The sequence below is a fragment of the Rana temporaria genome, chromosome 13, assembly GCF_905171775.1.
Source record: "Rana temporaria chromosome 13, aRanTem1.1, whole genome shotgun sequence".
Taxonomy (NCBI): domain Eukaryota; kingdom Metazoa; phylum Chordata; class Amphibia; order Anura; family Ranidae; genus Rana; species Rana temporaria.
In genome coordinates, this window is record NC_053501.1 from 115,156,604 (window position 1) to 115,183,293 (window position 26,690).

At 42.8% G+C, this 26,690-nt stretch overlaps 1 protein-coding gene across 2 annotated transcripts in view; it reads left to right on the plus strand.

The window, feature by feature from the left end:
* The window catches only part of LOC120921089 (SLAM family member 5-like), a 126,686-nt gene that overhangs the window by 43,605 nt on the left and 56,391 nt on the right, over positions 1 to 26,690 (plus strand). Inside the window, exon 1 of one of the 2 annotated variants that reach the window (XM_040333733.1) lies at positions 4,422 to 4,558. The exons of the other annotated variant lie outside the window; for it this stretch is intronic. Coding sequence (XP_040189667.1) covers positions 4,510 to 4,558 — 49 coding nt within the window. The 5' untranslated portion in view covers positions 4,422 to 4,509. Of the gene's footprint in view, positions 1 to 4,421; positions 4,559 to 26,690 lie in introns of those variants that run through there. 2 annotated transcript variants of the gene reach the window in all.

Consider the following 26,690-nt stretch of genomic DNA (forward strand, 5'->3'; position numbering starts at 1 on the left):
CATAGGCAGTCTTCAAGGGATCCCACATCCATAGAAAAATCAATCAGTTACATCAGCATCAGGTGCTTGGTAGCTGGTGAGCCAAGACTGATTCATTTTTATGAATGTGAGCCGATCAACAGAGTCTGTGGACAGGTGCACTCTGTTATTCGGTTACAAACCCTCCAGCAGCACTGAATGTGCGTTCAGAAAAAAAGCTGGATGCAGGACAGGCCAGTAGGTCAATTGCATATTGAGAAAGCTCTGGCCAGTGATCCATCCATTCAGTAACCCAGTGGATGCTCTGTTGGAAAGGTCTCCAAGTCTGATCTTGCCCCTAAATATTCCTGCACCATGTAATGCAGACTCTGGCGATGGTTGCTGGAACCAATCAGACCTTGGCGCTGAGGACTGAAGAATTGTCTGAAGGCATCGGTCAGCCGGCCACCTTCTCCACCGCTCTTTCTGTGACTGAAGGAAGCCTCAGCAATAAGTTGTCCAGCACCAGGAAATTGTGACCTCCCAGGCTTTGGAAACGCATTGCACAAACCTTTCTCCAAGGCCTCCTGAAGATGTTTCATCCTCTGTTTCCTCTGCGAAGGCTGGATAAGTTCTTCAACCTTACCCTTGTAATGTGGATCAAAAAGGGTTGCCAGCCAGTAATGATCCCTCTCCTTGATACCACGAATCCTAGGGTCCTTTGGCAGGCTTTGCAGGATCAGGAAGGCCAAGCAGCGTAAGTTTGCAGAGGAATTCGATCCTGAGTCCTCTGGGTCACTAAGGATTACATGGTCCGCAACCACCTGTATAACTCCATGGGTTTCTGGGGACTGAAAATGATCCCTTGAAGACTGCTGAGTGTTATCCTCCACCTCCATGCTGACACAATCCTCCTCCTCCTCTTCTTCCTGGGTGTTCGGCGGGCACGCAGGAATACTATCTGAATAAAGGGGGCCTTGAGAGGAAAGGAAGTTCTCCTCTTGCTCCCGCTGTTCTGCCTCAAGTGCCCCGTCCATTATTCCACGAAGCGTGTGCTCCAACAGGAAGACAAGAGGGACAGTATCACTGATGCATGCACTGTCACTGCTCACCTTCTTTATGGCTTCCTCAAATAGTGACAGGACAGTGCATGCATCCTTGATCAGTAGCCACTGGCGTAATGAAAAAAAGCCAAGCTCCCCTGACCCTGCCCTGGTGCCATAGCCACACAGGTACTCATTGATGGCCCTCTGCTGCGTGTGCAGCCGCTGCAAAATTGCAAACGTTGAGTTCCACCTGGTGGGCATGTCACAAATGAGGCAGTTCTTGGGCAGGTTGCATTCTCTTTGAATATCAGCCAGCCGAGCACTGGCATTATATGACCGGCGGAAATGACCACAGACTTTCCTGGTCTACCTCAGGGGATCCTGTAAGCCCAGGTACCTGCTCAAAAATCGCTGCACCACCAAATACAGGGAACATAGGTCAAGTGTCCCTGTCGGAGGGCGGAGAGGAGGTTTGTGCCATTGTTGAATACAACCATTCATGGCTGAAACTGGTGGCATCAACCACCTCTGAGCCTGCCCCTGCTTGCATAGCCCCTTGAACGCCTACAGAGCACCGCTGGTTCAGAGGACAAATCTACAGAGAAAGAGGCCATAGAGGAAGAAGAAGAAGAGGAGGGTGTGGGGGAGAGAGCTGTGGCAGAATCACCACTAGCATTTTAGAGGTGTGATGGCGGAACAAACTCCAACAATACTGAACTCTGTGCTGCACCCTTCCCAGCTGCCAGCAAAGTTACCCAGTGCGCCGTGAAAGAAAGGTAACGTCCCTGTCCATGCCTGCTGGACCATGAGTCAGCGGTAATATGCAACTATTTGCTGACCGCCCTGTCCAACGATGCCAAGATATTGCCTTCCACATGCCTGTAGAGAGCCGGAATGGCCTTCCGCGAAAAGAAATGGCGTTTGGGAACCTGCCACTGAGGTACCGCACATTCCACAAATTCACGAGAGGGGGCAGAGTCTACCAGCGGAAAAGGCAATAGTTGTAGTGCTAGCAATTTGGCCAAGCTAGCATTCAGACGCTGAGCTCGTGAATGGTTGGAACCAAATTTCTTTCTACGGTTTAGCAACTGGGGTAGGGAAATTTGCCTGCTAAAATCGGATGGTGGTGTACCGCTAGCAGATTGGCCGCAAGACACCTATTGCTATACCTACATTCCTCTCAGTGCAGGTTTCTGAGAGGACTGGAGGTATAGTGGGGTTGGAGATCCCAGATGAGGAGGAGCATTTTCTTTGGTGTGGGTCTTTCAAGTGCTCTTGCCAACGGAATGCATGGGAGGTCGTCATATGTCTGGTCAAGCATGTGGTGCCCAAGTGACTGCTGTTTTGGCCATGCTTGATCCGCTTCAGACATAGGTTGCAAACAGCAACGGTGCGATCTGCTGCACACGTGTCGAAGGAACTGAGCTTGAAGCTTGGTTTTATGTTTTATTAGGGGTAATAACTTGGATGGGGAATAGGAATTATGGGATGCCCAACTTGATAGCAACATAAACCAGGGACAACTACCTCCCTATGTACACGCTGCAGGACTGTCTCTCTTTCTGAAAACTGACAGTCTATGATATAAAAGCAAAAGCCCCTCAAAGAGGTTGTAAACCTCAGAAAAAAAACAAGCAAAACAAACTCTGCAAGACAAAAGCATAATGAGCTAGTATGCATCGTATACTAGCTCATTATGAAATACTTACCTCAGAACGATGCCCTGAATCAGAGTACAGGTCTGACATCTTCCATTGGAGCTACAGTATTTCCAGGTTCGCGGTTCGGGCGCTCTGATTAGTTACTATGTACAGCTGCACTGCAATTCTGTGTGTTCTAGCTTCAGTGAATCACTGCCTTTGTTTTTACAGATACAATTTGTTCATAGCATAAATTATGAATAAATATCAGTGCCACCCCATCAGTGCTCTTCAGTGCCACCTCACCAGTGCCCACCAGTGATGGCGAAAAATTGCTTATTTACAAAATTTTCGGACAGAAACTAAAAAAAAATGTTTTTAAATAGATGGGTACCAGTAATTGCAACCGCGAGTCAATTTAAATGTGGCTTGACTCATTTTTTTTCTTTATAGAAAACTTAAATTTTGATGCAGCAGGTTCTAAACATAGTACAGATGTGCCACTTTACAGACAAACTAAGGGGACCCCCCAGGCACTATATTTAAAGAAATTTTTCATTTTTATTGTTTCACTTTAAGCATCATTAAAATCACTGTTTGTGAAAAAAATATTGTTTTTAAAATAAAAATTTGCATTGATACATGTCCCCCAGGGCAGTAACCAGACCCCCTTTTATTGACAATTACTTGCATATGAGCTTTCAAAATCGGGAGCTCTGCTGCAAACAGACCGGCAGGGGGGGGGGGGGGGTTGTGGGATGTTCAGCCCATCCCTAGTTACTATACACAGCTGCACCACATTTTGAGTGCTCTAGTTTTGGTAAATCTTCCCCAAAGACTGATTTGGTGGTTGTTGGTTTGGTGGACTTGCGATGAGAAAGCGTACTAATCTGGGTTCTCCTTTTTCACCGCTAGATGTCCCTGCAATGCAATAAAACTATACAATTCAAGACAAAACATACTGTGTGTCTTCCTGTGTGGCTATATTGCTAACAAGAGTTAGTAAGGTTTCGCAAATTGGTTCCCGAGGAATAGAGAAATAGCATTAACCACTTAAGCACCAGTAGGTTTTACCCCCTTCATGACCAGAGCATTTTTTGCTATTCAGCACTGCGCTACTTTAACTGACAATTGTGCGGCCATGCAACACTGCACCCAAATAAAATGTATCTAATTTTATAAAAAAAAAAAAAAGCTTTCTTTTGGTGGTATTTGATCACCATTTTTTTGTTGTTTTTAGTATATAAACATAAAAAGGCTGAAAATGTTTAAAAAAAAAAAAAAACATTGACCCAGATTCACATAGAGGGTGCATCTTTTAGCCGGCGTAGCGCATCTCATACCCTGCCCTACCTGCTCTGCTTTGAAGCCCAACGGGGCAGAGGGACTCCCTATAAGGGAGTGAAAGGATCTAGCCTGCTCAAATAGCCCCGTTAGTCCTTCGCCTCTCTTTTAAGAGACCGCATGGTCAAAGTGCGTGCATGTTAACCCAATTTCGAGTGCGTGTAAGTGTGGTGGTTTTTGTGGGAGGGGGGTGGGCGTACTAAGCGCAGGCTTACCTCGCATAGCACACCCATTGGGAGCCGGGCTGAGACCACCAAACTCAATTTACATGTAGCCGAGACCGGGATCCGAACCTCTAGCTGCAGAGGTGAATGGCTTGTCAGCGCAGTGCCAATCGCGTTGAGCCACCGCAGCTCACGCTACTCAACGTCTTTAACATTACAGAACAAGGTCAGTTAAATTTGACGATAAGCTCTGACAGGAAACAGATGCAACTTCCTTTTTTTCCCCCCACATCTGTGCTGAATACGCAATGTTTTTTCACTCTTAAAATTCTCTCCAAACATGACAGATAATGAAAAATGAAATACCTTTTAATACCTACCCTGATGATGCTTCTCCTCCAAAAATGTAAGTTACATCTTGCAGCATATCATTCTCATGGTGTGTGTTTATTGTGTGTTAAAAAAAAAGTGAGTGGCAACTCTGAACAAGTTCATACATTTCACATTGAAGAAAATGGTCGTCTGTGTAATGTTACAAAAAAACATGTTGTTCTAAGTTTAGTCTTTCTATTTTTAATTTGATTTTTTAAATTACATTTTTTTAATTCATTTTTGAACTAAAATAAACTTTGTTTCTAAAAAGAGTATTAAAAAAGTGCAAAAAAACGTATTTACCAGGATATTATAAATACATACTTATTTGGTATGTATTTAATATCCTATAGTCATTACTTGCCGAAACTTACATCTGGCAAGACACTGTAAACTTGATTGGCGAACATGGGAAATCCCAGTCAGAGTAAAATAGCTGCTTTTAATGACTCTCATGCCCTGTACACACGATCGGTCCATCCGATGAGAACGGTCTGATGGACCGTTGTCATCGGTTAACACGATGAAGCTGACTGATGGTCCGTCGTGCCTACACACCATAGGTTAAAAAAACGATTGTGTCAGAACGCGGTGAAGTAAAACACAACGAAAAAACAACGAAAAAAACGAAGTTCAATGCTTCCAAGCATGCGTGGATTTTTAACCGATGGTTGTGCTTACTAACGATCGTTTTTTTCCCATCGGTTAGGAATCCATCGGTTAAATTTAAAACAAGTTGGCTTTTTTTTAACCGATGGTTAAATAACCTATGGGGCCCACACCGATGAAAACGGTCCATCAGACCATTCTCATCGGTTGAACCGACCGTGTGTACGCGGCATAAGTGCACTAACTAGAATATTCTACAGTTTTATAAAATAAGAAACAAAAAAATTGAATGTAGGCAACTGCATCTGTCAGGAGCAGCTTCATACTATGTAACTGCATTTTTGTAGGTGATACAAACCTAAAAGATTTTTATTTATAATTTTAGTAGGTGATACAAACCTAAAAGATTTTTATTTATAATTTTAGTAGGTGATACAAACCTAAAAGATTTTTATTTATAATTTTAGTAGGTGATACAAACCTAAAAGATTTTTATTTATAATTTGTGTAGGTGATACAAACCTAAAAGATTTGTATTTATAATTTTAGTAGGTGATACAAACCTAAAAGATTTTTATTTATAATTTTTGTAGGTGATACAAACCTAAAAGATTTGTATTTATAATTTTAGTAGGTGATACAAACCTAAAAAAAATGTATTTATAATTTTAGTAGGTGATACAAACCTAAAATATTTTTATTTATAATTTTAGTAGGTGATACAAACCTAAAAGATTTTTATTTATAATTTTAGTAGGTGATACAAACCTAAAAGATTTTTATTTATAATTTTAGTAGGTGATACAAACCTAAAAGATTTTTATTTATAATTTGTGTAGGTGATACAAACCTAAAAGATTTGTATTTATAATTTTAGTAGGTGATACAAACCTAAAAGATTTGTATTTTTTATTTATAATTTTAGTAGGTGATACAAAGCTAAAAGATTTTTATTTATAATTTTTGTAGGTGACACAAACCTAAAAGATTTTTATTTATAATTTTAGTAGGTGATACAAACCTAAAAGATTTTTATTTATAATTTGTGTAGGTGATACAAACCTAAAAGATTTGTATTTATAATTTTAGTAGGTGATACAAACCTAAAATATTTTTATTTATAATTTTAGTAGGTGATACAAACCTAAAATATTTTTATTTATAATTTTAGTAGGTGATACAAACCTAAAAGATTTTTATTTATAATTTTAGTAGGTGATACAAACCTAAATGATTTTTTTTTTTTTATAATAAAAGTTATTTTTACCATTGACTAACCCCTTGTTTTTACTAACAGGAAATAATTAATGCTTTCTTCACCCAGTTTTTGTTGATTCTGTCTAATGTGTTTTATCTTTTATTTGTTTTGTTCCTTTTTTTTTACTTTGAAGTGCTTTAACCACTTCTCCACCGGGCCTATTCTGGCACTTTTCTCCTTCATGTAAAAATCATAATTTTCTTGCTAGAAAATTTATCAGAATCCCAAAATATTATACTTTTTTTATCGCACGGTATTTGGGCAATAATAAAATAAAATAAAATAAAATAACAAAACAGTAAAGTTAGCCCAATTTTTTTGTATAATGTGAAAGATGATGTTAAGCCGAGTAAAAAGATACCTAAAATTGCGCACACTCATGGAATGGCATGAAACTTCAGTACTTAAAAATCTCCATAGGCGACGCTTTAATTTTTTTTACAGGTTACTATTTTCGAGTTACAGAGGAGGTCTAGTGCTAGAATTGTTGCACATGCTGTAACACACATGGCAATACCTCACATGTGGGGTTTGAACAGCGTTTACATATGTGGGCGGACTTATATGTGTGTTCGCTTCTGAGCGCGAGCTACTGTGGACAGGTTTTAAAAAAAAAAGTATTACATTTTTTATTTTACTTAATTTTTTTTATTTTTACACCTTTTTTTACATTTTTATTTTTTTGATCACTTTTATTCCTATTACAAGGAATATAAACATCCCTGGTAATAGGAATCACTGTGGCAGGTCCTCTTTATGGAGGGATGCGGAGTGGTTAATAAGACCTCACATCTCTCCTATAGGCTTGAAAGCATGAGATCGTGAAAAAAAAAATCCCCCGATCTCATGCCGACTGCCGCGATAGCGGCTTTGTTTACTTCCGGATACCCGGGCGTGACGTCACAACGTCGCTCCCGGGCCTCCGACAGTCATAGAGACTGGAAATCTCTATCGTCGTGAGCCGGCGCCGGCCCATTCGTTCTCCGGGCCCCCGATGGCACGGGAGAGACCAGGGAAGCACCGGACGTCGGCGGGAGGGGACTATAAGACCGATCAAGCGGTGGAACTGCCACTATGATCGTTTTTAACGTGCACAGAATCGCCAGCAGAAGACGTGATATCTGAACGATGCCTGTAGCTGCACCCATCATTCAGATATCACTGCACAAAACCATATGACGTCCTCAGTGGACAAGTGGTTAAATAGTTACCGTATATACAAAAATATTAATATTATTATAATATTTAATAAAAAAAATTAAATCACTTTGAAAAACTTTGTAAAAAAAATACATAATTTTGGTATAATGATAAATGTGACAAAATTGAACTTTTTAGCTAAACTAGATCAGCGTTAGCATTACATTTGGTCCAAATGCAATAGCACTATGTACAGGTACTGTATATATATCTTACTTATTTTTACCTTCAAATAACACTTGGAAGATAATACCACAAAAAGAAAGCCTTATTATACTTGCCTGAAAAAGAGTCTCGAGCTTATTGGGACTTCCATCAAGGCGGCCTGCAAGGCTCTCGTTCTATTCAGTACTGTGCCATGCTTCACCTGTAAACTCAACAGGGGCCCTGAGTTAGAGATGTAAGAGAGGCTGTCTTCACCTGTTCAGGTTCCTCTACCAGGTTCATGTCACCTGTAATTCGTGTATGGGTGTTACACTCACAGAAAGTAAGGGAATCATTAACCACTTAACCCCCGGACCATATTGCTGGTCAAAGACCAGAGCACTTTTTTGCGTTTCCGCACTGCGTCGCTTTAACTGACAATTGCGCGGTCGCACAACGTGGTTTCCAAACAAAATTTGCGTCCTTTTCCCCCCACAAATAGAGCTTTCTTTTAGTGGTATTTGATCACCTCTGCGGTTTTAAATTTTTGTGCTATAAATAAAAATATAGCGACAATTTTTGCTATAATAAATTTTTTTCTCAGTTTAGGCCGATACGTATTCTTCTACATATTTTTCGTAAAAAAAATCGCAATAAGCGTTTATTGATTGGTTTGCGCAAAAGTTATAGCGTTTACAAAATAGGGGGTATTTTTATGGCATTTTTATTAATATTTTTTTTTTACTAGTAATGGCGGCGATCACAATTTTTTTTCAGTACTGCGACATTATGACGGACACTTCTGACACTTTTGACACATTTTTGGGACCATTGGCATTTTTATAGCGATCAGTGCTATAAAAATGCATTGGATTACTATAAAAATGCCACTGGCAGGGAAGGGGTTAACACTAGGGGGCGGGGAAGGGGTTAAGTATGTTCCCTGGGTGTGTTCTAACTGTAGGAGGGGTGGGACTGACATGGGGAAATGACTGATCGCTGTTCATACATTGTATGAACAGACGGTCAGGCATTTCTCTCCCTGACAGGACCGGGAGCTGTGTGTTTACACCCACAGCTCCCGGTCCCCGCTCTGTAACGAGTGATTGGGCCCGCCGGGCACGGGAGTCGGGGGAGAGCGGCCTTAGTGGCCTGCGCGAGAGCCGACGTATAGCTACGGGCTCTCGCGCAGGGGAGCCGACCTGCCGCCGTAAAACGACGGCGGCTGGTCGGCAAGCTGTTAAAGGGAATTCCCTATAGAAATGAAAAACATTTTTAAAAACATTTTTTTTCCAATTTCTTCATTTTTCTCTTTTTCATTTATACAGGAAACCAAATCTCATTAACATATACAAAAAATTCGAGTCTATAGATCACCCTAGTGCGGCTCCTAATCTGGGTCACAGTAATCATCCAGATAATTGTGAAGGGGGAAGCAAAAGAGTTTTTTTTTTATATATATATATATAAAAATAATAATAACAGAACTACTAAAAGTACTGCTTCCTCCTCTACTCCCCACCTCACATATCTTCTCCTATTATCAAGCCTGGGGGGGCGCAAACCCATAGCTCTTCCTACTCAGCTTCTGTCCCAGAGTATTCCATCTGCTCCTTCCTATTTGTAGTCCCTTTTCGCTCTCCTACCTATGATCCCCCCCCCAAAAAAAAGAACCCCCCCAGACCCACCCCCCACATCTCCTCCTCTCTCCCCCCACCCCCCTCAGTCCCCCTCCATCCGCCCCCTCCCCTCTCCCGAGGCAAAGAAATCATTCCATGGTGACCAAATTTTAAAATAGAGATGTCTCTCTTTTTCCTACTTGTCCATACTAGGTCTTCCTTCCTGTTCTTTTCCTCCACTTTTTAATACCACATACTCATAGTAGGAGGTTGTCTCTGTTTCCATTTAAGAGATATGCATGCTTTAGCAGCATTCACTAAGTGACACACAATGGAATTCCTATATGTATCCCCCGAACTCTCTGATAAATGCAAAAGAAAAAATGCTGGACCCTCCGGTATTTCTGCTTCACTAAATCTTTGAATGGTCTCTCGTTCCTCCTTCCAAAATTCCCTAATTCTAGAGCAGGACCAGAAAATATGTACCCTGTTTCCCCAAAAATAAGACCTACCCTGAAAATAAGACCTAGCATTATTTTCCAGGAGGGCTGCAATATAAGACCTACCCTGAAAATAAGCCCTAGTTAAAAATGCTTGTAAAATCCACTTTATTACAGTAGTATATAATGTACAATGTGTGTGTTTCTGTAATATAAATGCGGGGAGGAGAGCTCCGGCGGGTCACAGAAGCGCAGAATGGCGCTATAACAAAGGTATTTGGCACAATTATATTACAGGAACACGCACATTGTACATTATATAATACTGTAATAGAGTGGATTATAGGATTTTACAAGCATTTAAACTCAGTTCACACTGGGGATTCCTGTCAGGCAGAGAGGGAGAGGGGGAGAGAAGACAGCACAATACATAGTAAGACCTACCCCGAAAATAAGCCCTACTGTGTCTTTTGTTGGCATAATTAATATAAGACCCGGGCTTATTTTAGGGGAAACACGGTAGCATACTGTCCTGTTCTGTCTGGCATCTCCAGCTTTCCCCTTTGGGAAGAATCTATGGAGTCTTTCCGGGGTTCTGTACCACTGTGAGATAATTTTGTAAATTGTTTCATGCATTTTTGTACATGTTGCTGTCTTAAATATTGCGTTTATCATTTGAATTTTTTGAGAATCCCGGAAAGTCCTCCCCAGGTCTAATTCCCATCTATGAGAAAAGGGCAACTGAAAATTCTCCAATGGTTTAGTCAATAACCCATACATTCTAGATACTGCATGCGTTATTGGTTCTTTTTTCCATACATTGGGCCAGATCCACAGTGAGAGTACGCCGGCGTATCTGCTGATACGCCGGCGTATTTTAAAATTTCCCGCGTCGTATCTTTAGTTTGAATCCTCAAACCAAGATACGACGGCATCTGGGTTTGATCCGACAGGCGTACGGCTTTGTACGCCTTCGGATCGTAGATGCAATACTTCGGCGTCCGCTGGGTGGAGTTTGCGTAGTTGCGTAGTATGCAAATTAGCTTTTTCCGACGATCCATGAACGTACGCGCGACCGTCGCATTCTCTTACGTCGTCTCTAGTCGGCTTTTTCCGGCGTATAGTTAAAGCTGGTATTTTGCGGCGTATAGTTAGATTTGCCATGTTAAGTATGGTCGTCGTTCCCGCTTCGAAATTTGAATTTTTTCTTTTTTTTGCGTAAGTCGTCCGTGAATCGGGATGGACGTAAGGCACGTTTAAGTTTAAGAAATGACGTCGTTGCGACGTATTTTCGCAGAATGCATGGCAGGAAATTTCGAAACGGAGCATGCACAGTTCATTTCGGCATGGGGACGCGCTTCATTTAAATGAATCACGCCCCCTAATCGCCGATTTTAATTCCGCCGCCAAAGATACACTACACCGCCGTAACTCACAGTGCGAATTCGTTGTGGATTTGAAACAAAGCCAAGTAAGTTACGGCGACGTAGCGTATCTGAGGCCCCGTACACACGACAGAGAAACTCGACGTGCAAAGCACGTCGAGTTCCTCGTCGAGTTTTGGGATGAAGCCGCCGAGGAGCTCGGCGGGCCGCCTTCTCCCATAGAACAACGAGAAAATAGAGAACATGTTCTCTATTTTCTCGTCGAGCTCCTCGGCGGCTCCATCGAGCCAAAACTGTACAGACGACAGAGTTTCTCGGCAGAATCCGGGTTTTGACCGAGTTTCTCGGTGAATTCTTTTTTTTTTTTTTTTTTCTTTTTTCACTTCAGACTCTACCTCATAGAGTGTGCATTATATGCTCATGTTCTGCGTGCCAGCCCATTGCATCTCTATTTTGGTTTCGCATCATTAGTGTTGCTTCTTATGTGAAATTTTTTTTTTTTTTTTTTTTTTTTTGTTATTATATTTATTATTATTGTTTCAATCCTTTTGCTCCCCTTCCCTTAAAAAGGAGGAAAAGAAAGAAAAAGACAAAAAATATATACCGTTACAATTTCCTCCCCTTATTCTCCCTCTTCCCTCCCCCCCCGCCCCCCCTATCTCACCTTAAACAATCTCTTATAGCTCTAATTCTCTCCAACTTTTTCTAGGTTAATTTTTAAATGTCTTCCCTTAACTTTTCTGCGTAACTCCATGATTTCTTAAAGGTTCTCCAGTTGTCCCATTTCGTGTTTTGTGACATATTATTGCCCTCTATTCCCTCTTTTAGTTCTTCCATTTTATAGGTTTCTTCAACCGCATCGATCCATTCCCAGATTGGTGGGCATTCCATCTCTTGCCACCTCCTTGGAATTAATCTTTTTGCGGCATTCAATAGGTGTGGTACAAGGGTGTTCCTATAATTTTTTATACCTTCTTGCCCTCCGTGGAATAAGACAACCCATGGGTCCATCTTGATCTTTTTCTTTGTGATCTCTTCTACATTGGACAATATTTTTTCCCAGTACCTCTTTACCTTAGGGCATCCCCACCAAAGGTGGGCCATATTTCCTAATGATCCACAGCCCCTCCAACAATCTCCTGTCTGTCCCCCTTTAAATTTTCTTAGTTTATCTGGTGTCATGTACCATCCGGTTATACATTTAAAGCACATCTCCGCAGTACGGCTGTCTACCGCAGAGGAGTGTGTCAGAGCCAACATTTTCTCTATTGTAGCCTTATCCTGTTGTGTCCCAAGTTCCCTTTCCCATTTTTTAATGAATGGAGGTATACTCTGCTCCTCTATCTTTAGTAGAATCCCGTATAACATTGAGGTGGTTCCTTTAGAACTTTCTTTGGTACATATTTTTTCCAGTTCTGATAACTGATCTCCTGACCTCAATGGGTGTGGGAGTTCTTGGATAAAATGGTTTAGCTGCCGGTACCTCCATTCATTAATTTCCATTATATTTTTTTGGAGTCTTAACTCCTGTAGTGTTAAAATGTGACCTTCATTCATTATGTCCCTTAATTGTGCAGTGTCCTTTTTAATCCAGTTTCCCCCTACTTGTGTTTTACCTGGTGCAAAGTAATCATTATTTTTCAGTGCTATAAGTGGTGAGTTATATACCTTCTCGGTTTTCCTATAAACAGTGTCCCATATTTTAAGTGCATTCGTTGTTATCTCGTGTAAGTTTTTATCTAGTGTCCTAAATTGGGGGGGGTTCCAAATTATCTTATCCAACCTCACCTGTGATAATTCATTTTCTAATCTTACCCACCTTTTTTCTTTGTTGAATCTGGCCCACTCCACCACTCTTGTTAATACAACTGCGTCATAGTATCCCTTAATGTCCGGAACCGCAAGTCCCCCCTTTTTTTTTGGTTGTTTTAACGTCTGGAGTGATATCCTGTGTTTCTTATTTCTCCATATGTAATTCATAATTATTTTTCTAAGGGCAGAGAGGAATGTTCTTGGAAGGGCTATGGGGATCATCTGGAATTTGTATAAAATTTTTGGTAAAATTACCATTTTGCAATAATTAATTCGTCCTATCCATGATATTGCTCTATTTTCCACCCTTTTTATTTCTGTCTTAATTTCGTTTAATAAGGGAATGAAGTTTCTCACATAGGTTTTCCTGGTTGATTTGGTTAAGAATATCCCTAAGTATTTTAGTTCCTTAACCCAAGCAAACTGGTACTTCGCTTTCAGGAGTTGCTCGTCTGTCTTACTTATGTTTATACCCATGATCTCCGTTTTAGTGATGTTTAATTTAAAATTTGAAATTTCTCCATAATCGCTGCATAAGTTTAATAGATTTGGAATTGATGTTTTAGGTTCCTCTAAATAGAAGAGGACGTCGTCTGCGAAGGCAGCGAGTTTGTGTTCCTCCTCTCCTATTTTGACCCCCTTTATTTTTTGGCAATTACGAATTTTGGCCAGCAGAGGTTCCAGTGATAGAACAAACAGGAGTGGCGACAAGGGGCACCCCTGCCTTGTTCCGTTTTTCATTAGAAAGGTTTGAGAGAGGCTGCCGTTTATTTTTATTTTGGCCGTAGGTGACTTATAGAGGGTGGCAATCCAATCCATCATCCTCTGTCCAAACCCCATTCCCTTCAGAGTGGACAGCATAAGTCCCCAGTCTACCCTGTCAAACGCTTTTTCTGCGTCTATCGACAGGAGTAGTCCTGGGGACCCCATTGCCTTCATTCTCTGCAGAATCAGGAGTGTTCTTACTCCGTTGTCTCTCCCCTCTCTTCCTTGGATAAACCCTGTCTGATCCGGGTATACCAGTTTTGTCATTTCTTGTCTAACTCTCCCAGCCAGTACCTTTGCAAACAGTTTTAAATCTGTATTTAGCAGAGATATCGGCCGGTAGCCTGAACAACTTCCCGTGTCCTTGCCCTCCTTTGGAATAATAGTGATAGTTGCCTCTGATGCCTCTTTACTTAGATTATACTCCTTTCCAAGACCATTAAAATACTGGCATAGTCTCGGTAGGAGTATCTCCTTGCATTTTTTGTAGTACATTACTGTGAAGCCATCTGGGCCCGGGCTTTTACCTGAGGCTGAGCTTGTTAGTGCTAATTTAATTTCTTTTTCCGTAATTGGCCTATCCATCCCTTCTGCGTCTATTTGGCTGATTTTTGATAATCCTGATTCTTCTAAGAATGCTATGATCTTTTTTTCTTTCTCACCTTTTTGCCAATTCTTTTGTTCTACCGAGTATAGTTTTTCGTAGTATAGTCGAAAAGTTTCTGCAATATCTTTTGTTGTGTATAGGACCTCTCCTTTCCCGTTTTTGATTTTATCTATATGGTTCCTTGATTTCTTTTTTTGTACCATCCGAGCCAGATGTTTGCTTGTTTTATTTCCCCATCTATATCTTTCCCTTGCTATTGAATTAAATTCCCTTCTTGTGTCCTGATCCATTAGTTCTTTGAGTTTATTCCGCTTGTCAACTAGATTCAAATATAAATCTCGTTGCTTCCCCATTTTCTTATGTTGTTGTTCTAGGTTAAAAATCTCCTCTATTAGTTTTTCCCTTTTACTATTCTCTTCTTTTTTCCTTCTTGCTCCTTCAGATATCAGGACCCCCCTTATCACCGCCTTATGAGCATCCCATAATATTGCTGCCGAAATTTCGTCTGTCTCGTTTGTCTTAAAATACTCTTTTAATTCTTTTTGCACCCTTAACAAACTTTTCTCATCAATCAATAATTCCTCATTTAGTCTCCAATTTTGATAGGGTCTTTGATTACCTGAAATATTTATGGATATACTAATAGGTGCATGGTCGGATATCGTCATGGTCTCTATTCTCGTCTCGACCACCATTTCCAGCATTCTATGTTCAACGAGAATGTGGTCGATCCGAGAGTAGCTCCCATGGACATGGGAATAAAATGTAAAATCTCGTTGACTTGGGTTGAAAATCCTCCATGTGTCTACTAGTTGGCTTCTATGTAGGCTATCTTTTACTTTTCTTAATTGTTTATCTTGGGTTTCAGATGTCTGGTGTGTCTTATCAACTTTTGGGTCCATACAGAAGTTTAAATCCCCTCCCAGTATTATCTTTCCCCTCCCAAAATCTTTTAATTTCCCTAATATTCCCTGTAGGTATTTCATCGGGGAAGTATTTGGCGCGTATATATTTACGAGAGTATATTCCGCCTCTTCCAGTTTTCCTCTTAAGAAGAGGAATCTCCCTTCTGGATCTGTCAGTCTGTCTGTTAAGACAAATCGAGTCCCCTTCGCTATTCCAATTGCTACCCCTCTGGCCCTATTGGAGATAGTATCTCCATAGTACCATACGGGAAAATCGGGGGAATATAGCCTTATATTTGATCCTAGTGTAAGATGGGTTTCTTGTAGGAAAGCGATGTCTGTCCTATACCTCTTCAGCTCCTTTAACACCTTATGTCTCTTAGATGGACTGTTGAGGCCTTTTACGTTATATGATAGACATTTAATTACTGGCATCTTTGGTGTACTTTTGTCCTTTTCTTCTTTGCCTTCTTCCCTAAGTCTAGGTCTAACATTTTTCTTTTCTTCAGATTACGCTTTCTTTTGATTGTTTTGGTGAGATAGGGTATTTTCCCTCCCCCCACCCCCCCTCTCTTCCCCCCCTTCCCCCCTCTCTTCCCTCCCTCCCCCCTCCCCTCTTCCCTCCCCTCCCTCCCACCCTCCCAATTTGGCCTATTTAAGACCTCTGAACCATTTTCCATGTCTTGGTTCAGATTGCTCCGGGCGGGGTCTGGGATCTCCCCCCCCCGTCCCGGTTTCTCCACCCGGGGCAGGGGGGGGGGGCACAAGGCCCAACCAAGGAACAGAAGGAAGGCCAAAAAAAAACAAAAAAAGGTCAGAAGGAAAAAAGCGAACAAAAAACAAGCATAAAAAGAAACCGGGGGCCTCAAAAAAGGGCCCACAAGGGGGCGGCTAGAAAAAAAAATTGAGAGAGAGAGGGGGAAAAAACAAGGGGGGGGGGCGGAGCTTCCATTCTCCGCTCCCCCCCTCCCCCCGCCCCCTACTCCCAACCCGGTATGTCAGGGACCCGAATCTCCAGTTTCCTACAGAATTCATTCAAGTCCTCAGGAAATCTCAATGTCGCAGATCTCCCATCTTTTGTTCCAATTAGGCAGGCAGGGAAACCCCAATTATACTTGACATTCGAGTCCATCATCTGTTTTAGGAGCGGTTTTAACAACCATCTCCTTGCCAAAGTTTCTGGGGCCACGTCGGTGAATATCTGCAGGTCCATCCCTTCAAACACTATCGGGGGTTGTCCCCTCAGCCTCTTCCAAATTGCCTCTTTTTCTTCATAAAATCGGAACCTTATTATGACATCTCTTGATCTCTCAGAGGTCGCTCTTTTCGGATTTCCTACTCGATGGACCCTTTCAATCCCGACTGGGTTCTCTACAGTTCTTTCCAATATTGGATTAAATATCATCTGCGTTATTATCCTGAGGTCCTCACCCCTTTTCTCTGGTATGAACCTTATCCTTAAATTTTGTCTCCGATTTCTGTTTTCCTGATCCTCTAATTTATAGAGAATATGTCTTTGTTGTAATTGGATCTGGTCCATCTGGGCTCTACATGTGTTTGCCTCCTGTGCCTGTTTCTCTATTTGTTCCTCTGCTGTTTCTATTCTGGAGAGCATATGGCCAAAATCCGTCCGCAGATTCTGTATTTCGCCTTTTATCGCGTTTTCCAGTTTTAATAGCATCTCTGCCATTTCTCCCTTGGAGGGGGATTGAGTGTCTGCGCTTCGATCATCCATCCTGCTGCTTTCCGGTCCACTCCCTGTACTCCCTGTAGGTCCTTCCTCTATAGATGTTTCCCTGGAAGTATCACTCTGGGGTTTCTTATTTTCGGTCTTTTTTACTTTATTCACTTGTTGTTGCTTTGTTAATCCCTGGGTACCGGAGGCACGCGGGCTTTCCCCTCTGGTCACAAATGGCCTTATTGAGCTTGTTGCTGTTATGTTACTTGGGGTAGTTGGAGGGCCCCCTTTTGTTGATCTACTCGTCATTCTGCTCATATTAGTCTCCCTCCTTCTGATTCTCTTCCCCAGCTTGACCTCTTATTTCCAACAATTTAATGCAAGACTCCGTATAGGGGTATGGGCCAGTATGGTGTGCCGGACGGGGTGAGATAGGAGATTTTAAAGGTTTTTTTTTTTTTTTTTTTCTTTCCTATTCTTTCTTCCTTCCTCCTATATATTTTCCAGTTTTTAACAAAAAGTCCCTTTTATTTAATGTTTCTACACAAGATGTCCAGGGGATTTATTTCTCCCCCGTCTTCTTTATTTAAAGGGAGATCGTTGTTCCCCCCCTTTCTTCCCTTCCCCTTCTTTTATCTATTTGGACCTCTCCCCCTTTTATGTGCTTATCCACGGTTTTAAAATGTTGACCGATCGGATACAGGCCGATAATCTGTATCTGCAAGGGGTTTGACCAAACGGAATTCACCTGCTTACTGATCAATATTTGGTCATTAAAGAGGGGGGGACAGGTTAGCTTCAGGTTTCCTTCCCTTTTTAGTCCCTTTCCTATTGTTGCATGTCCTGGGAAAAGAGGGGGGGGAAGGTCCCTGGGGAAAAAAAAAAAAAAAAAAGAAGGAAAACCAGGGCCGGGGAATGCCTAGGGGTTCCCAAAAGGAGAATTGGCATACAGTTAATGCTGCGGTCAGCAGCCTAAAAAAAAGAAAAAAAAAAATACCGGGGGATGGACCCGCCCCTAGAGTAGTACACGGAGGCGGAGGCGAAAAAAAGGAGAGGCGCATATATATGTACATACATACAAACATGTATACCCATACCAATCTTGTCTTGTTCTAATTTTTTCAGTTACGGTGTGTATAGTCCCATTCGGTCAGTTTAATATGTCCTTGTCCTTGTCCATCCCTTTTATTGAGGGTCATTCAAAAGAAACCGCTAATTGTCTCTAGGTTCCCAATTTCCTCCACTACCAGCCCCCCTTTCACGTGTGGTTAATTGTTCTGTGTTATACCAAGCATTGCAAAGCTCTTTACCTTTATGCAACTTATGTAACCTATGTCAACATTCCTGGCACTTGATAGAAGCAGCATATCATATTCAACATGTTAGATATATCTCCCTTCACAATGAGTTCACAATGGGTTTCACATAAGATGCTGTTTACAGACCTTCTTGGTCTTCTTCAATAGTATTCAATAGTATTCAAATAATAATACATAGTGTACCTCTCGTTCTTGACCCACTGAAAGGAGGGGTGTAGGAGAAAACCAACCGAGCTCAGCGTGTCCACTGGCTCGGCATACTCACGTCTGTGTCTGTGTTGATTATGATTATGACCTGACGGGAGCTGCTGCGACCGACAGGTGCCGTCCTCCCGCTACTTGCTCTGCCTCCCCCGTCCTCTCCAGTTTGCTTATATGAGCATGGGCAGCAGGCAGCGGAGCGGGACAATTCCTCACCATCTGCAGCCCTTAACACGGCGGGATACAGATGGTTCCAGCGGCTCCATGCAGAGCCGGTGAGCGTATCGCGCAGCGTGCTGTACGAGGGCTGCTGTCTCACTCCCTCATTCGTCACGGTCCGTCCTTCCTCCTATCGATCCCATAGATCTTCACTCCCCCCGCCCAAGAGCGCGGCGCGTCCTCCTCACACGCACGCACACGCCATGACGACGCCACAGGGGATGCTGTTTTGTAATGTTCTCGGTGAATTCTGCCGAGAAACTCTGTCGTGTGTACGGGGCCTTAGACCCATTGTGTCTCAAAGGGTGTTAGACTTTGGTCCAGCCTACTTGGCGCCCCTACCGTACGTAGGAAAAGTCTTATTTGTGCTGCTTGCCAAAAATCGAGTTGGAAAGGGCCATTCTTCTGCATCAACTCCTGCAATGTTGGCCAATTACCTGAGACCAAAAAATGCGAGGCAGAAATTAAAAATATATATATATTTTTTTTTTGTTCACAAACTATTTTTATTGGGTACAAAAAGAATTGACATATGCCAAGATAATTACAATACAAGTAATTTGCATATAAGGAAAATCAAAAAGATTGATTTGGCCTTTAATCACTTCAGTTTTGTACCTGTGCACCCCTTATGGACCAATGCCATTTTTACATATCCACTTTGGGCCTGTTTTATTCTGCAATAACTTTTTTATTACTTAAGATAGCAAATTAATATATACACTGAGACAAGCTAGGATTTTTGGCGGAAATTATATCTTGCAAAAATTATTTTATTATCTATTTTCTAATCTATAGACCAAAATGTTTTTTTTTTTTTTTTTCTATTTTGAAAAAATTGTTTAAAAGTATATATCTTATTCCATAAAAATGTCCAATTTAAAGCTGCACTAAAAAATAATATAAACAAAAATAGAGCGACAATTTTGAAAAAGATGCAATATTTTTTACTTTTATAATATATAAAAAAAACGTTTTTCCTCAGTTTGGGCCGATATGTATTTTTCTACATATTTTTGTAAGAAAAAAAAAATCGCAATAAGCGTATATTGATTGTTTTGTGCAAAAGTTATAGCGTCTACAAAATAGGGGATAGTTTTTATAGCATTTTTATTAATAATTTTTTACCCTTTAAAATCTCCATAGGCGACGTTTAAAAAATTCTACAGGTTGCATGTTTTGAGTTACAGAGGAGGTCTAGTACTAGAATTATTGCTCTTGATCTACCAATCGCGGCGATACCTCACATGTGTGGTTTGAACACCGTTTACATATGCGGGCGCTTCTCACGTATGCGTTCGCTTCTGCGCGCAAGCTCTTTAGCTGGCTCCTAGATTCCAAGCAAATTTGTCAAGCCCTGGGGTATCTATTTACTCAGAGCAACCTCGTATTTTATATTTTACCAATTGTTTGGGCAATTTATTGCGATAGTTTGCCCTAAAATTCCCGTTAGTGTATTTTTACTGAAATATTGCGTTTCCTAGACCTTTGCAGTAATATGTGACATAAAAAATTAGCACTACCGCTATTTTATTCTCTAGGGTGTCTGCTTTCAGAAAATATATAACGTTTGGGGTTTTGTGTAACCTTCAGGCCTTAAATTATTTTTTAAACGTGTGTGCAAAAAACGACAAAAACGACTCTGGCAGCAAAAGGGTTAAATCTTTAAGCCTGTCCAAAGAAATTAGAAGGCTGCATGCTTGATTGGCTGTCAATAAAGTTCACACTAACATTTAACAGGAAAGGGACACGTGATAGCAACTTCATAGCTGTAACTCAGGATGTGGTAACCCTCTTAGTTTGGGTGTAGAAGTTGTATCTAAGACCATTTTCTATCTTAATGTTCACTTACACGAGATGCAAGAGCCAGATCCAGTACAAAAAAGTGCAAGAAAATTAGAACATGTAATTATATATATATAGGAAAATACTGCGCTAGTAAGCACAAAAACACAAACAAAAAAGTAATATTCAAAAACGGAAAACGTGAGATATGCACAGATATAAACTAGAAAAGGAAAAAAGAGCTGCGCTAAAAACGTAATTAACCCCCGGACCATATTGCTGCCTAAAGACCCAAGGGGTTTTTACAGTTCGGGACTGCGTCGCTTTAACAGACAATTGCGCGGTCGTGCGACGTGGCTCCCAAACAAAATTGGCGTCCTTTTTTCCCCACAAATAGAGCTTTCTTTTGGTGGTATTTGATCACCTCTGCGGTTTTAATTTTTTGCGCTATAAACAAATATAGAGCGACAATTTTGAAAAAAATGCAATATTTTTTACTTTTTGCTGTAATAAATATCCCCCAAAAACATATATAAATTTTTTTTTTCCTCAGTTTAGGCCGATACGTATTCTTCTACCTATTTTTGATAAAAAAAACGCAATAATCGTTTATCGGTTGGTTTGCGCAAAATTTATAGCGTTTACAAAATAGGGGATAGTTTTTTTGCATTTTTATTTTTATTATTTTTTTTTTTTTTTTACTACTAATGGCGGCGATCAGCGATTTTTTTCGTGACTGCGACATTATGGCGGAGACTTCGGACAATTTTGACACATTTTTGGGACCATTGTCATTTTCACAGCAAAAAATGCATTTAAATTGCATTCTTTATTGTGAAAATTACAGTTGCAGTTTGGGAGTTAAACACAGGGGGCGCTGTAACATTTAGGGATCACTGTGTGTGTGTTTACTAGTGTAGGGGGGTGTGGCTGTAGGAATGACATCATCGATCGGATCTCCCCTATAAAGGGGATCACCCGATCGATGCGCCGCCACAGTGAAGCATGGGGACGCCGTGTTTACACACGGCTCTCCCCGTTCTTCAGCTCCGGGGAGCGATCGCGACGGAGCGGCTATAAACAAATAGCCGCGCCGTCGTCCCAGATCGCTCCCCGAGCGGACCCGACCTCCGCATGTACCGGGGGGGTCCCGATCGGACCCCACACCCACGTCTAGCAGAGGACGTACAGGTACGTGATTGTGCCTGTCCGTGCCATTCTGCCGACTTAAATGTACATGAGGAGGTCGGGAAGTGGTTAATAAAAAACCTAATACAATAAACAATACAGATTAACGTGATAAAAAATGAAGACCATCAGTGTTCATATAAATACAATTGTGATTAATGTATTCAGAAAATAAAAGTCCATGTGTTGTATACAGGGGAGGGCTGGCAGGGGGGGCAGGGTGGAAATCTCCCCCCGGGCTGGTGACACTATGCACAGCCACCGGCCGCCACTACCAAATGCTGTTTTTGCAGAGCAGAATAGACCTGCTGGAGCTCTGTTAACACAGGTCACGGCCGCTGCTCACCTCCCACTGTGCAGCCGTGCCTGTGTCAGCTCCGAGGTAGATGGCTGCAGAGCTGAGCTATGTCTCGTCTCACACATAGCTCAGCCTCAGCGCACACCAGCACTGACATCCCCTTCTCTCTCTGCACAGACACGAGGAGAGATAGAGCTCATCTGCTCCTCCTCCTTCTGAGTCTGCCCTGCCCACACTCCCCGGGCATGTGTGGGCACTGGACAGGAAGTTTGAACCCAAAAAAGCATCAGACAGACGGCCTGCGCCTCAGCCTCCATCCTGGTAAGCTCACCCTCTCTAGTCTCTCCTGCCTCCCAGTGTATAAAAATGGGTGCTCTGTGGACTTTGTTAAAGGGGAGGGGGGCAGGCTTTGGTGAGCAGAGACCCTCTTTATACAATAGTCCACAGCATGCACCCTTAAATCAACTTTCCCAGAACACCCCTTGCAGCGGACTCTGATGTAAGGGGAGGCCTCTGTGCGGACTCTGATGTAAGGGGAGGCCTCTGTGCGGACTCTGATGTAAGGGGAGGCCTCTGTGCGGACTCTGATGTAAGGGGAGGCCTCTGATGTAAGGGGAGGCCTCTGTGCAGACTCTGATGTAAGGGGAGGCCTCTGTGCGGACTCTGATGTAAGGGGAGGCTCTGTGCAGACTCTATTGTAAGGGGAGGCTCTGTGCGGACTCTGATGTAAGGGGAGGCCTCTGTGCGGACTCTTATGTAAGGGGAGGACTCTGTGCGGACTCTGATGTAAGGGGAGGCCTCTGTGCGGACTCTGATCTAAGGGGAGGCCTCTGTGCGGACTCTGATGTAAGGGGAGGCCTCTGTGCGGACTCTTGTGATCATGAAAAATCTTAGACTGTTTTCCTCGATCCATCACTTTTCCACGCTCTATGGGCCACTTGACTGTACTTGCCCCCCAGGCCTAAGGCTGCCAGCCCTCCCCTGGTTGTATATGTAGCACCTGGGTACTTTAAAGTACCGGTGCTAGTGCTATGGTACTAGTTACATTTTGAGGTAGATCAGAGTGTAGTTAAACTCTGATCCGAATTGTTTATGTGTTAAACAGGGTCTCTTTCTCAGCTTGGCTGTGCTGTGAGCTATTCTGTTGCACTGGGGTGTTCTTCCAACCCCGGTGCTGCAGGTGGCAGCAGTGGAGTCAAGGTTTGGGTGCTCTTTCCCAGCAGCCAATCAGGAGGGTTTGACCTCGCTGTGCATGCTGGGGAGGGGTATTTATGGGGCAGACGCCATTAGTTCTGGGTTTTTCATCGTCCAGTGTGGCACCCACCTTTAGGGTGACCACTTTACGGCGTCCCGGCATTATGGCCTACCTGGCCGGGGCTTGCCTGCCACGCGGTGTTCCTGGTTCCGGTGTCTTGTCGCGCTGGTTTCTACATCGATATGGTTCCTGCCTCGACTGCGCAGGTGCAGTAGGAGGCCACGGAAATCTCAGAGGCTCAACAGCTGATTGTCAGCTTAGACGCGCTCGCTCCCGATGCCTGCTTATACACGGCGCTCTATAGTACACGCAGCTTTACACAGCAAGGGGCGAATGTGATATTGAGCAGTGCTTTTTTGACATTTTCACATCCGCCCCTTGCTGGCCTTTGCTCTGTAGAGCGGCGTGTACTATAGAGTGTATAATCAGCCATCGGGAGTGAGCGCGTCTACAGCTGACGAACAGCTGTTCCCGCTCTGAGTTTTCCGTCGGCTCAAAACCATATCGATGGTAGGAACCAGCTTGTTAGAACACCGGGACCATGTTGGCCCGGAGCATCTGATCAGCGACGGGGACCCAGCTAGCGACTGCGTTCCCACCTTTGAGGATCTCAAGCTGTACTGCTGTTCGGTGGGGAGTCGGTCTGAGGAGCGCTATTGAGAGGCTGGCGGTCCAAAAGGGCCTGGACAAACCACCGGGGATCAAGGTAGCCGGACACCGAGGGATTGATCACCTGTCAGTCGGTACCTGGGCAACAAATTGAAGGAGACCCAGACGTAATTCACCTAAGGAACTAGGTGACTAGGTAACTACAAATCAGAGAGGGCATGTGGCAGATGTATCTCTCTGAGATTCACCAAGGAGGGTCTGTGGCAGACCCACTCACATAGGAGTGGTGCAAAGAGAGTGCTACGCTTGGGAGCAGGACTGTTTCCTATCATTACGCCTGAATCTGCTGTTCTCTCTTCTTCTTCTTTACTTTCCTCACTACAAGTTTATTGTTTTTACCAGGCTGGGTAATAAAGGGCACAGCAAAGAGCACCTGTCTGGACATTACTTTACTGCAATACCCATCATTCACCCCTAGAAATTCTGGGGAGCCACAAGGTAAATGTTCCACCCAAAACAACCAGCAGCTCCTCCGGGGGTAATGCTACATATAGAAAGGTGAATATTCTTGACGAAAACACCACCAACAAAATGTGCACCTCCACCACATAGAATGTGCGCTTACCAGAAGGCAAGCTTTTATAAGCCTGCCATATTTGTGTCCAATCAGGGCCTTTATCCAGAAGTAGTGGAACAACAGCTCTCAAGGTTGAAATGAATTTGAGGCATAGACCATATAGCAAGCAACCAGAAAAACCTTGATCATCAGGCAATCAGGGATGTACACCAAACGTTTACCCAAAATGAGAAAAACTCACCATAGTGTAAATCATACTAAGTTTTTTTTTTTGAAGCATAAAAAGTTACACTTATGAAATTTAAATAGCATAAAAACATCAATTATGTTTGCCGGCCGGCTTGCAATCACCCATCCACTGGGATAAACACTAAGCACGCCAACCTAACTACGTACGTTTCGTCACAATCTGACGTCGTCTTGGGAAATTAGAAAATGTATTGATTTCAGTTGAGTTGGGTACATGCCAAAGCCCTGCATTGGTTTGGACAAAGCTGCTATAGGGTGCATTGACCTTCAGTCTGCCACGCAAGGTAAATAAGAGCTACAGTAAAAAAAAAATTAAGTCAGAAGCTACAAATACTGTAGCTGCTGACTTTTAACAAAAAGACACTCACCTGTACAGGGATCCAGCGCTGTCCTCATCCGGCCTGGTTCTTCATGGGTCTTCAAGTCTCCAGCACTACCCTCTTGTTTGTGAGAAGCCAGCTGTCATTTCCTGCTGTTTTACAGCTGACACGAAATGCGCTGCACTTTTACACTGGTCCCACAGCCTCTTGGGACATGGGTGTGGGACCAGTGTAAAAGGGGGTTGGGGGGGGGGGGCAAACTTTCACGATTCTTGCCTAGGCAAGAGCCGGTACCTCTCAAAAAAAGTGCCTACTCCCACAAATGAAAAACATGCAATAATGGTAGAGGAGGGATTGAGGAGGAAGATGTTCAGAACCTTCTCTTTTTTAAAGAATATGTAAAAACTGGCCACACTAGGCATAAGAGCACAACTTGATCAGTTTTCTAGCTGTCCTTCTTCACAGTCATTCACTTGGAGGACCAGTGTGCTGCTGTTTCCCCTCTAAGCTTCTTATGCAGCTGAGAACAGAGAATGTTGTATGTGATCACTTGTAAAAAAAAAAAAAATGTGTTTGTTTTGCCTTTTACTTCTATTTTAATCTGAATGGGTTGTTTTACAAGGTGGGGTTTTACATTCTGTATACTTTGAGTGAAGTTCCACTCTTATGCAAATGGAGTCTTTTAAAAAAACATTGCTACTCATTTGTATCAATACGCATTAAAGTGGTTGTAACCATAAGAGAGAAACAAAAAAAAGAGCTCCTGTTCCCTTATAGCAGATTAACCACTTCAATACCGCGCAATTTCCCCCCTTCCTGCCCAAGCCAATTTTCAGCTTTCAGCGCTGTCACTTTTTAAATGACAATTGCGCGGTCGTGCTACACTGTACCCAAACTAAATTTTTATAGTTTTGTTCCCACAAAAAGAGATTCCTTTTGGTGGTATTTGATTACCTCTGGGCACTGATAAGGCGGCACTGATGAGGTGGCACCAATAAGATGGCACTGATAGGTGGCACTGATGAGGGGGCACCAATAAGATGGCACTGATGAGCATTGATAGGCGGCACTGATGGGCATTGATAGGCGGCACTGATGGGTGCTGAAAGGCTGCACTGATGGGTACTAATGGGTGGTACTGATAGGCAGCACTGCTGTACACTGATAAGCAGCACTGCTGGGCACTGAAAGATTGCACTGATAGGCATGACTGGCACTGACAGGTATTGTTAATGGGCACTGATTGGCATATGCCCTGGCACTGATTGGCATATCCCTGGTGGTCTAGAGTGGCATACCTGGTGGGTGTCCTTTATTGCCATCCCTGGTGGTCCTGGCGGCATCCCTGGTGGTCCCGTGTGGGCATCCGCGGGGGGGGGGGGCTGCGCTGATAAACAATCAGCACAGACCCCCCCTGTCAGGAGAGTGGCCGATCGGCTCTCCTCTACTCGTGTCTGTCAGATGCGAGTGAGGAAAAGCCGATAAACGGCTCTTCCTGTTTACATCGTGATCAGCCGTGATTGGACAGCTGAAAGCTGAAAATTAGCTTGGGCAGGAAGGGGGAAAAGTGATTGGTAGGTAAGTGGTTAGGAACTGCATTGAGAAGTAAAGTGTTACTTAAATTGTATTCCAGGATTTTCTTATCTTCAGCTGAGAGAACTTGCAATAATTTAAGGCTTTATACAATATTACATCTCAGAAATCTTTCATTAAAGGGGAAGTAA